The following is an 11,325-nucleotide window of genomic DNA, read 5'->3' as shown; positions in this document are numbered from 1 at the left end:
ACATCCTCTCAAATGCTCTATCGACTGTCGGGTCAGGGTGTGAGGGCTCGGAGTTGGGGATTCAACCTTATGGGAAAAGTTAAGATTAAATTATACCATATATTGTATTATTTTTTTTATAAAAAAGTGCAACCTACTCGAAAGAGATGAGAGAGTGAATGAAGCATGATTCTCGTATTAAAAAAGCATACGTTTAATATGGTCTTTATAATGTTGTTTATCTCTCTTACGAGACTCATGTGTGATTTGTAAACTATTATACATAAGCAGAGCATGTAGATTTCTCTTGTCACTCAAAAATAAAGTGCAACATTACCAATTATAAAAATATATTGATTTGTATGACATTGTTAAATTTTTTTTAATAGTATAACTTACTATGTGTGAAAACTTTGAAGAATGAGCACTTCCTACGTTTTGACCATACATGTCAAAAGATCATTTCTCAAGACAATTACACAATTTGAATTTTGTAATTAGATAAACAAGATTAATTAAATTCACATTAAGTCAATTACAGAGTAGGAGTTTGGTAAGTTCACTATCAGAAAAAACTTGGAAAAGTCAACTAATATACAAAACAATTATCATTCGACATTCACGGCAAAGACTAACCGAACTATATGAGACCCATCAGACCACAGTATAGCTCCAAAGTTATAACCTTTCGAGGCATTTCCACCATCAAATGAGACTGCAAAAGAGGCCTTCTTCCTCCCTTCAGCAAAAGCAATTCTTTCTGGAGAAACCCTAACTTTCAAACCCTTTGGAGCGACAATGGACGAAACATATGCAGCATTTGCAGGGCCAACGTTGGTGGCGACTCTCTTGACAGTTGTGACACCTTCTAGTTTGCCAATGGAGATTGAAGGGAAATTTATGTTTGATATGTGTTTCCTGGTACCGTTGGTTGGGCACTCGAACGTTGTCTTGGATATTGCTCTGATGATCTTCTCTTTGTAGCCATAATAGCATAGAAAGTAGAGGTAATCACTGTTTCTGGTTTCGAATACCAAGCCGGGATCAAGAGCTTGGATTGGGTTGATCTCCCCAGCACCCATTTCATGTGGATTTGCTTGGAAGTTTGAAGAATTTGTCAGGGGATTTCCAGTGTTGCTTGATATTGATGCTGAAATGCAATGAAATGGCAAGCGATCAGGTAGGAATGGATTTTATTGAACCCGTTTCTCTGAGAGATTATGTGGACTGCACAAATTATGACCATACCTGTTGTCATAATTGCAGATTTGATCATTGATGAGCTCCATTCGGGGTGTACTGATTTGATGAATGCCACGGCGCCTGCAACATGTGGGCAGGCCATAGATGTCCCGGATGTGATGCTGAAGAACGATGGCCTCGTGGAAGTTAAGGTATCATCAGGGATCGTTGCAGCTAGAATCGCAACACCAGGAGCCATTATGTCAGGCTACAATTCACAAACATCCATAATTATTCACAATATGTCAAAACCTCAAACTCAACTAGACTTTAATCATGGTCTACTAGAAGGGAGAAAGATGTCTTCGTGGAAGTTAAGGTATCATAATACATAAGGGATCGTTGCAGCTAGAATCGCAACACCAGGAGCCATTATGTCAGGCTACAATTCACAAACATCCACAAAGACCATAATTATTCATAGTATGCCAAAACTTAACTAGAATTTAATCATGGTCTAGTAGAAGTCGGGGCCGATAAGTTAAACACAATAGGGATGCTATGAAACATATCATATAGTTTTGTAAATATAGGAGCAATTAGGGCTGTAAAAACCTTAAGAATGTCTTCTGTGAGCCCTGCAGGACCTCTTGAAGAAAAGTCTGCAACTACTGGAGCCTGCTTGATGTTCTGAACTTCTTTTGCTGGAAATATTGTTGCAATTGGGTGCCTATATACTCAAGATAGTATCATTAAAAACATATTATAAGTAAAAGAGAAAATTGCATTTTTAGTTATCGAGTTATATCCGTGGTACATGCTTAGTCTTAAGTTATATGCATAACCATTTTAACCCCCCTAAGTTATGGGTAAAGTAGCGAGTTTATTCTCTAAAGGATCAAATATGTCACTTTATGAAGTAACATATTGGTAGCAGAAATAGTTCCGAAGAACTAAAATCGTTACTTCTTGCATAACTTGGGAGTTAAAAATGGTCACGCATAACTTAAGGATTAAGTGTGTACCACGGTATAACGGGAGGATCAAAAATGCAATTTTGCCAAAGTAAAATAACCAAATTAATCATGATAAGAAGTCTTTATTACTTGGTGGAATTAATGTACTTCAAGATCTGAACACCAAAACCATTTCCAACTTCTGCAAAAGGGTATGGTCCTGAATCATATGGATTAATCTTTTCTTTGTCGTCGATTAAAATTAGACCTTTTGCGCCAGCATCTTCCACAACTAGCTTCTTGATTGATCTGGAGACGCCCAGAACGTTATTCATACAAACGATTATTTTTCCGGCGACTTTCTCTGCGTCAAGTGTTCCCGGAGCACAGTTCCTAAATACATAAACAGAAAACTTGCGATGGTTCAGGCCTATTTTCAAACACATGGTAGGCAGAAGAGAAGAACGCGATAAATTCACCTAGCGTCGGAAGCTAAGGTGGGATCCCTAGCAACATTTTCCGCAAACACGAGAGGGAAGCTATTAGGATGACTAGAAAGCGAGAAACTAATGGCGGCTCCCTGACAGAACAGTAAGATCACATTAGTACGATACTACTTACACGTTGAAACTATGTGCATGAAGAATTGAAGATCGAGCTGTACCTTAAAAGACATTTCGTTTCCGAGGACCACGGTGGATTCGAATTTCCGATCGATCGTAGAAGCCGCGACGGTGAAGATCCAGGGGGCGGTGTTGGTGACGGTATAGGGATCCGGTCCATCGTTTCCGGCGGAACAGACCACCGCGACGCCTCTCTGTGCGGCGTGGAAGGCTCCAATGGCGATAGGGTCGGCCAGGAAGTCAGTCTGGAATCCAGAAGTCATCCCGATCGAAATGGAGATGACGTCGACTCCATCCTTAACTGCATCGTCGATTGCCTTGAGTATAGTAGCGCCAGAACAACCTCCATCTACGCACGCCTTGTAGGTTGCTATTCTCGCAGAGGTTAGCCCTCCCCTCGCGGTTCCATTTGCCAGCCCAAAATAATTAGCGTTGCCTATCAATCAATCAGATCAATCTCCATAACACTTAAACTATCAAAAACAACAATTCGTATCGTAAAAACACGAGTAAACCTTACCGACGGCGGCTCCGGCAGCGATTGATGCAGTGTGAGTTCCATGGCCAACAGAATCTCTCGGTGAGGCTTTCGATTTGCCATTACCACTTGGTTTCTCATTGTTAATCTCCTCAAGGTTGTTGTAGAATCTAGCACCTATTAATTTCCTGTAACATGAAAAATTATGCTGCCAAGTTAACAATGTTGGTATAAGCTTCCGGGAACACAATTCAACTTGTTCAATTGATCGATGCAGATTTAGGGTTTTAAACAAACAAAATATGAACGAAAAAAACTTATTGTGTTTCTTTCCTCTAAGATTTTTAGAGTCGTTTGTTTGTAAAAGTTCTTGAAAAGTATGTTCGTTTTTATTTGGTAATTATTTAGTAGTATGTGTTTGTTAATGTGTTCGTTAATATTCATAAATACTATTAAACAAATACTTACTAAACAAATATTGATAAACCAGCAAATGTTCAGACGGTTTATTTGTTTATTAATGAGATACTCCGTATAAAATTTGTTCATTTATATTCGTTTACCTTAATAAATAAATGCTTAGCGAACACGGATACAAGTAATTTATCAAAAGTTGTGTGCACTTTTGTATTGAAATTACAACATAATGATGAGATTGATAACAATAATGATGGATGATCACCTGTTACAGCTTGATTTTGTGAAGGCAAAACCTTCCATACAAACTCCTTTCCACCTTGCAGGAATTTCCCCAATACCTTCATCATTGAAACTAGGTGACTCTGGCCATATGCCTGTATTTTTGTGTATAATATTTGTTACTTCACTTTTAAAAAAAATCAAAAAAGTAAATAAATGTCTTATTAAATATATTATGTTTTACCTGTATCAATCACTCCAACAATGATATCACTTGACAAATTTTTATAATAGTGAGATGATTTAAGGGATTCCATTCCCAAAAAATCCCAAGACCGAGTTGTGTGGAGTTGAAGAGTCGTATCGGGAAACACAGATATCACTTCACTATGACCTGATAATCAAATAGTTAATTACAAAATACTCTGTATATATTATGATTTCAAGAGAAAAAAGTTTATTTCATGCACATATTTTCGTATCATCTCACTTGACGTGACAGAACATGATTGTAACGCCAACTTTTAAAATATTTATCATTGTATCATGTTTCGGCTAAGAATGAGTATAAATAATATAAAAATATGGTCAATATGTTATTCTAACACTAAAAGGGATCAACAAATTGATGAGAATATGGAATAGTATTCATACAGGATAAAGCATACGCTTCTTCACGGGTAAGCATGGCAGCAAATCCCCTAAAAGCATGATAGTACGATTGTTGAATTGATACTCGATCACTCTCCTCTCTATTAGAATAAAACAAGTAAAAGATACAATTAATTAGATCGTTACATGTCATCTATAACTATTACAGAGTATTATATTATTATAAGTAATATAATTCAATTTTTTTTACAATGTCGTCATGTAGTGTCAATAATCTCGTAAAATTTTATTAAATTATTATTTTATTCGATTATTTCTATTGTTACAATATGATATTATGCCATAAAAATATATTACACCATAGAATACTAGAATACCTTGGTATTACAGAGGACAATATCTGGAGATGGGAATACTCTGAAAACATTTCAGCATTATATCCACTGTTGTTTGCTGGACCACCCATGTATACAATGTATGGCTGCATCATATCCAACAACATAAACTAACATATCCTAAACCATGAAAACTATAACTATTTTTATTATAAAAAATATTATATTATTATGGGAATTTTTGGTGTCTATCAACATCGTACTAATTCTTTATATACTTAGATACAAAAACGCCCAGAGTATGCCTGATTGCACAATATATTATGAGAACAAGTGTTGACAGTATCCAATACAATTTGTACCAAAAAAAGACACTTGACAGAGGCAATCCTAGCCAAATTTGGTCAGGCTGTTAAGTTGATAACCATAAGGTTTCAAGTTCAACTATTGGCATTCTTGGTTTGAGCCTTAGGTAAGCTATGAGTAATCTAGACTGGTTTATCTCATTGTGACCCTTTGTCGGGTAAAATTACAAGACATGATTATTTACTTAATGCATACTCTCAAACAGTGATTGCGAGTTTTTCTCGTCATTCAAAAAAAAAAAAAAAAAAAAAACAACAACAACAACAACAAACGGGTGCTAATCGACACTTTAGAAATGCACTTTAACTTATATTAAATTACCTTGGGAGGCAGGGTTAGGGAGATGCAGATAGTTGTAGATGAGATGAGGAAGGTGAGCAAAAGAAAGAAACAAGAAGCCATTGATAAATGTGTATAGTAGGTAAGTTAATCCAATGATCTACCTGTTTTATATAAGGCTAAAGCTAGCTAGCTAGCTAGCTATCTAGCAGGTATGTATGAGAGTGGGAGAATGGTGGCATGATACTTGCATGGGCAGCTTGGAATCACTGACCTGATATAAAGCCACATGCTGAAGTACTAAACAAGCAAAGCACTAATAATTGTACTGTTTAATTCATTAAATTAGTGTGTCTATAATAAGGTTCAATTCTGATATGCAAAATCAAATGCATATTAATGTTGGTATGCATAGGATCGATTCAATGAGTCCAGATCCCGTTAAACAGACTCAATTAACCAAGAAAATATTGATAAGAATCGAGTTATTATCTCCATATTATTTGATGCATAAATTTTTTTTAAGGCTAATGATTGATTTAGACTTTAAGCAAAGAGTTTTCACATTCTTGAGTTAGAATTAAATAATAAAAATTCAAAAGCTAAAAATGGTTTTTTTTTTTTTTTAAAGCATCATATCGAATACATTCCAAGTGCCAACTGTATACACCAGCTAGTATGTATTCTTGTTTTTTCCCCCTCTTTTGTCTAATTGAAGTGTCATTAAATTTTTAAAAATGCACATGTGTCGTTGAATGATTGAATAGAATTGAAATGAATTTCTGTGACTAAATGAATAGATTGGAATAAACTTGTGTTGGAGAGTTATTTAGAGCATCTTATTTATAGGTTTTGGGTAGGTTTTCAGTAAAGCAAGCTTATGTGGAGGAGAGAGAGTGAAAAAAAAATAATAAAAAATAATCCTGCAAGCACTTGAATTATTGGCAGATTTGTAGGACCCATTAGATACTCTGATTTTTGCGCCCTGGTAGCTGAAACGCAACCCAACACCCAGTCGGACTCGTTATTGACGCTTCATTGTTTTTTTTAGCTTTGTTTTGTTTTTTTCTTTTTATTTAACTAACAAAGTGTTGACAAGAATCAAACTCGTGACATTCAAATATGAGAATCATACTTCACACACTCGATCAACTCTTTTGATGATTATTGGCCAAGACTATAAATTATATTGAAATTGTGGTCTCAAAAAATAGACTTGTGTTATTAAAAGATGAAAATATAAAACATAAAAATATATGATTTAAAATCTCGATAATACCATCTACTTCTGAGATTCTATTATTACTTCTTTTTAAAGTGAATACTTTTTCATTCTTCATAAAATAGAGGAGAAATGTCATTAGATGAATCAAGGGAATAAATGCCAATGTCACATCATATGGAATTTGCTCCCATTTCCAGTTTCTTTTCATATTCTCCTTAAAAACCAGATTGGGCATCTTATCCCATTGATATTGTATGTTGAGGTTTGCTTTTGCTTTACTCTATTCCTTTTCCTGGTTTTCTTTAGCATCTAAAATTATAAGTCAATGAATCATGGTACAAAACACCTACCCACAGAGAGACAGAGATTGTATCTAATGAATCAATAAATAAAAGGTTCAAAATATGGTCAAAATTGACCTATTAAATAGAATGGCAGTAATCCAACACAATAAACCTCAAGCCAGTTTACCCGAAGGTGAAAACAGAACTGCCCGTTTACCCAGTGCACACCCCCGGGCACCGGGTAGGGGCTACGGGTTTCCCTCATCACTCGAAAAAAACAGAACTGCCCTTTTCAGTTCTTGGCTTTATACTCATTCATTATATATTAAACAGTTGACCTGGCCAACTTCGTTTTCTCCCATCGGGACCAAATGCTGTAACCTCCGCGGAGATGTCAATGCGTCGATGCTGAATGCCACGAGCAATGCTTATGCGTGACTGCATTCGCACAGCAGGGCAGGCATCGGTACCTACGGCTTCTGACTTGTCGCAGCTTGATGACCTTCCTGATGACATGGCAACTGGTTCCCGGAAGGTCAGTATGGTCTGTGACCAGTGGGTTTTCGGCTGGTATGGGGACGTTGACAAATTAGTCGGCGTTTCCTTACAGAACCTTCCAGTAAATCCAGTCTCAAACCATAAGACTAGTCCATAGCACCAAGTAGTCTTAGGCTTGGACTCGGGAGTGCTGCCGAGGGAAGCTCCATCCTTCGGCTCCAATTCAACTATAGCTGTGAAATCCATCTCCTCGGTCTTCATAGTAACCAGATCAAATGCCTGGGAGAAACATGCTAAGGTTATAATCAAGGTTGAAAAAATTGCTAGGCGCCCTCTAGGCACCTGGGGACCACCTAGGGCGCCTAGGTGGGCGACCGCCTAGGGCCTAATCGGCGCCTAGGCCCGATTTTTGCAACACTGGTTATAATGTTATGCATCGGAAAAGTATACTAGAAGGAAAGGATATGAAACCTCCTTCAAGCAATAAGTCAATAGACCACGCCAAAAGACAAACCTGAAGGACTGCCGTACTGGTGACTACATCAGAACTATCAACAACATCAACAATGGGAAAACGAGAAGCCTCTTCAGCTAGCTCATTGCCAATACAAGACATGTTAAATCCATACACATTATCCCAGAATGTAATGCCGGTACCACCTCTTCCGAATCCTGCAACAAACTGTTCGGGAATTATGGTAACAGGCAGGGAAAAAAGTAGTTACCTCTAAACAGAATGGAATATGAGCACTAGAGACTCACCATTGTGGCTGTATCTGGTAGAATTGCACCACCAGGTTTCAACCATTTATCTCGTGCCAAAAGCACAGAGCTTAGCATTGACTCATAAAGAAGGCAATAGCCCATCCATTCGCTTAGCAACACATCAACACTGTTCGGCTGAATATTTCTGGTACCATCAAGCTCTTCAACCATCCCTTGAACCACTTCAATTACCCCAGTGGGACTATTATTCCACAAAAGGCCATTTTCTTTAGCAATCTGCACAAATTCAAATCCCATAAAAAGCAGTTATATTATGATTTGAATGACACTGGTGCGGTGGCAATAAAAGCAAATGAAAAAAACACACAAAGGAAAGACTGAGAAGCAGAGAACAAACAAGTCCAACCTGCGTTGCAATTGCAGCCATCTTTTCGCTAGCTTCAACTGCTATTACCCTTGATGCTCCAGCTTGTGCTGCAAAGAGACTAGCAAAAGCCAAAAATCAAAACCCATTTTTATCCCTAGAGTAGAGAGCCAATATGTACGTATAATGAAGTTAGCTAGTTTAGTTCACTTCTCCAGAAAATTAGAGACAAATATTTATTATGTGCATAAACACAGAAATCAAAGGAAAACAAAAAAAAAAAAAAAACAAAAAAAAAAACTAGTAATTGGACTAATTTTACAAAAGCTATTAATTGAGCTCTACCAAAATGAATATTTCCACTTCATTTGTGTAAGAAGCCCTAAGCATAACAATTCATCAATGTCGAGGCAATTCTAGGGAATGAGTGAATTCTAGAGAACAAGTCATCATTATCAGAACACCTTTAGATATCCATCTTTCTTGATCATTTCTCTAAAAACCACCACTCATTGATCTACACTGCTTCAAAATCTTAAAATCTCAATTTTAGAAATCTTTTTTTAACAACTGTTGAACTTACAAGTGTCAAAACTAAATAAAAAGTTTTGTCAAAGCAAGTATGAGACAGTTTGGGATGGAAGAAGTTAAGTCAAAGGGTAACAAGTGTTGAAAGCTAATAAGTTAACTAGGAAAAATAATAATAATAATAATAATAATAATAATAATAATAATAATAATAAAGCGAATAGGAAATGCCTATTCACCTCAGTATGCCAGTTCCACAACCTACATCCATAACAGTGCTACCCCTCAAAAGAGAAGGATTTTCCACAATTGCTCTCCGATAAGCATCTGTTCTTTCCTGCATAAAAATACAAATAAAATAAAATAAAACCACATTCACAAACCAAACCTAGGAATAGAGTTAAATTCTTTTTAGCATTTCCTTCTACCAAAAGTCACATAAAATGAAATTTATTTTTCTAAAAAATTTACCTTGTCACTGATCATCTCCCTGTGGATGCCAAAGGAACTATATGAACCAAAATAATTCTTGTTTGCATTCTTTATTTTCTGTTTTGCAATATCTGAAAAATAACTAGTCTGCCCCTCATCCTCTGCCTTTCTATGAAGTGCAAGATTACAGCCATTGGCATCAACAGCTTTTACTTTAGAATTGCCCAAAGAATTTCCATTACTGCAACTTCCACCAGCGGTAGATGCAACCACCTTCTTTCCTCCATTCTCACAACAACCGCTGAGTCTAGATTCATCCTCTTCCAATGCAGGTTCATAATCATCAATTTTAATACGTTCAAAACTACTCAATTCCCTTGCCAGTTCATTGTTATCAACTGACATAGTATCATCTTCACATTCATCGTCTTCAACAAAACTGTACAGGAGTGCATCCTCCTGCAAGAAAGGCTTCAAATACGTGTCCCCCTCCCATGGCAGGGCATTATTTTCATATTGCATCATTTCGTGTAAATGGTTTTGCAGATCTTGCTTTGACTGACATGTGACCCGACAACTCCAACATCTATTTTCAGCAACCTAACAAAGAGAAAGCATAGTAGCCTCCATTAATTACTCATCCAATACATGCAAAACCCCAAGAACCAAAGCCTAGGTTGTAATAGTTGACCGGCTCAAACAAGAAGGCCAAAGCCCAAAAGGCCACTACCATCAAAAAGGGATTGTTATGCCGTGGAACCATGTCCACCTTGAAACAGTTCTATGTTCATAATTATAAAACTGTATGTTCATAATTATAAAACTCTATGTTCATAATATTTGAACTTCATATTCACAATTAGAGAACTCTATGATCATAATTTTTGAACTTATTCACAATTATAGAACTCTATATTCACAATTATGAACAGTTTTAGAACACCTTGCACTGTGGACACGGTTCCACAGCATAATTCGCCGTCAAAAAGGGAGTTGAACTCGTAACTTGTCAAATCGTCACCAAAAATCAATGCATATAGATTTTGAACTTCATAAAATTAAAGTTTTGAAACCTATGTAAGATATAAGTGAAGATTATATATTAAAGGGAATTTGTATCCATTACACGCACCTCAGACCTAATGTAGTTGATGAGCTTGAAACAGCCGTAGAAATCCAAGTGAAGATCATTCTTGATTTTCTCGAAATCGAAGTGATGAGAGGAAGCGCAGTGCTGAAACAGAGCTCGGCCGGAGCTTTGCCGAGAATCGCAGAACAAGCAAGCCAGTTCTGGGTTCACTGTGTTGTCTTCTTCGTCGGCTTCCCAATCATCCCAGTTCTGGTCTTCTTCGTCCACGACATCTATATCATTCTCCATCTCCATATCTGAGCTCTGCGAAGCATTCTCGGGGTCGACTGTTGCCATTTGGAGTTGGGAAACAGAGTAAGCTACCAGACCTCGCGCCTGCGGCTAAAACCTTAAACCCTACCATATGTGTTAAGTTGTGGATCAAAATACGGGTTAATTGCATTTCACACCCTCTATTTAAGGATAGATGCAGTTTACCCCTCAAGTTTTTCTTTAGCAGACATTTTGGCCTTTATAAATTGCAATATTCCTCTTTGTTTTGCATACATTGGATAATAGGAATTGGATCACCCTATGTCCCTACATATAGTTATATACCTTGCTTAGGGGAGTTAGGGCATTCCTATTACTGAGTTTTTTTTTTTCTTCAATTTTTTTAGACAAATTATCGTCATGAAAAATAAAAAATAAAAAAATATTGCTATCGCTACTTTTGGTTCATGCACAACT

General features: G+C 36.8%; 2 protein-coding genes across 2 annotated transcripts; both read right to left on the bottom strand.

Annotated features, from left to right (window-relative positions):
• Positions 1 to 476: 476 nt before the first annotated feature.
• Positions 477 to 5,597, bottom strand: LOC109180184 (CO(2)-response secreted protease-like). Its single transcript, XM_019329674.1, has 12 exons — positions 5,492 to 5,597; positions 4,847 to 4,950; positions 4,512 to 4,609; positions 4,102 to 4,251; positions 3,901 to 4,012; positions 3,261 to 3,406; positions 2,782 to 3,176; positions 2,597 to 2,697; positions 2,268 to 2,510; positions 1,777 to 1,891; positions 1,228 to 1,429; positions 477 to 1,129 (listed from the first exon to the last, which is right to left on the bottom strand). The coding sequence occupies exons 1-12, from the start codon at positions 5,570 to 5,572 to the stop codon at positions 588 to 590; spliced, it is 2,289 nt and encodes a 762-aa protein (XP_019185219.1). The 5' UTR covers positions 5,573 to 5,597; the 3' UTR covers positions 477 to 587.
• A 1,444-nt stretch (positions 5,598 to 7,041) lies between these two features.
• On the bottom strand, positions 7,042 to 10,987 carry LOC109180194 (probable protein arginine N-methyltransferase 3). The gene is made up of 7 exons (XM_019329684.1): positions 10,639 to 10,987; positions 9,546 to 10,106; positions 9,314 to 9,411; positions 8,589 to 8,667; positions 8,219 to 8,458; positions 7,971 to 8,138; positions 7,042 to 7,735 (listed from the first exon to the last, which is right to left on the bottom strand). The coding sequence occupies exons 1-7, from the start codon at positions 10,930 to 10,932 to the stop codon at positions 7,277 to 7,279; spliced, it is 1,899 nt and encodes a 632-aa protein (XP_019185229.1). The 5' UTR covers positions 10,933 to 10,987; the 3' UTR covers positions 7,042 to 7,276.
• Between the last annotated feature and the right edge of the window lie 338 nt (positions 10,988 to 11,325).

This window comes from Ipomoea nil, unplaced genomic scaffold, assembly GCF_001879475.1.
Source record: "Ipomoea nil cultivar Tokyo-kokei standard unplaced genomic scaffold, Asagao_1.1 scaffold0188, whole genome shotgun sequence".
NCBI classification, from domain to species: Eukaryota; Viridiplantae; Streptophyta; class Magnoliopsida; order Solanales; family Convolvulaceae; genus Ipomoea; species Ipomoea nil.
The sequence above is the reverse complement of the archived record's forward strand: the minus strand, read 5'-3'. Positions and strand labels throughout refer to the sequence as shown.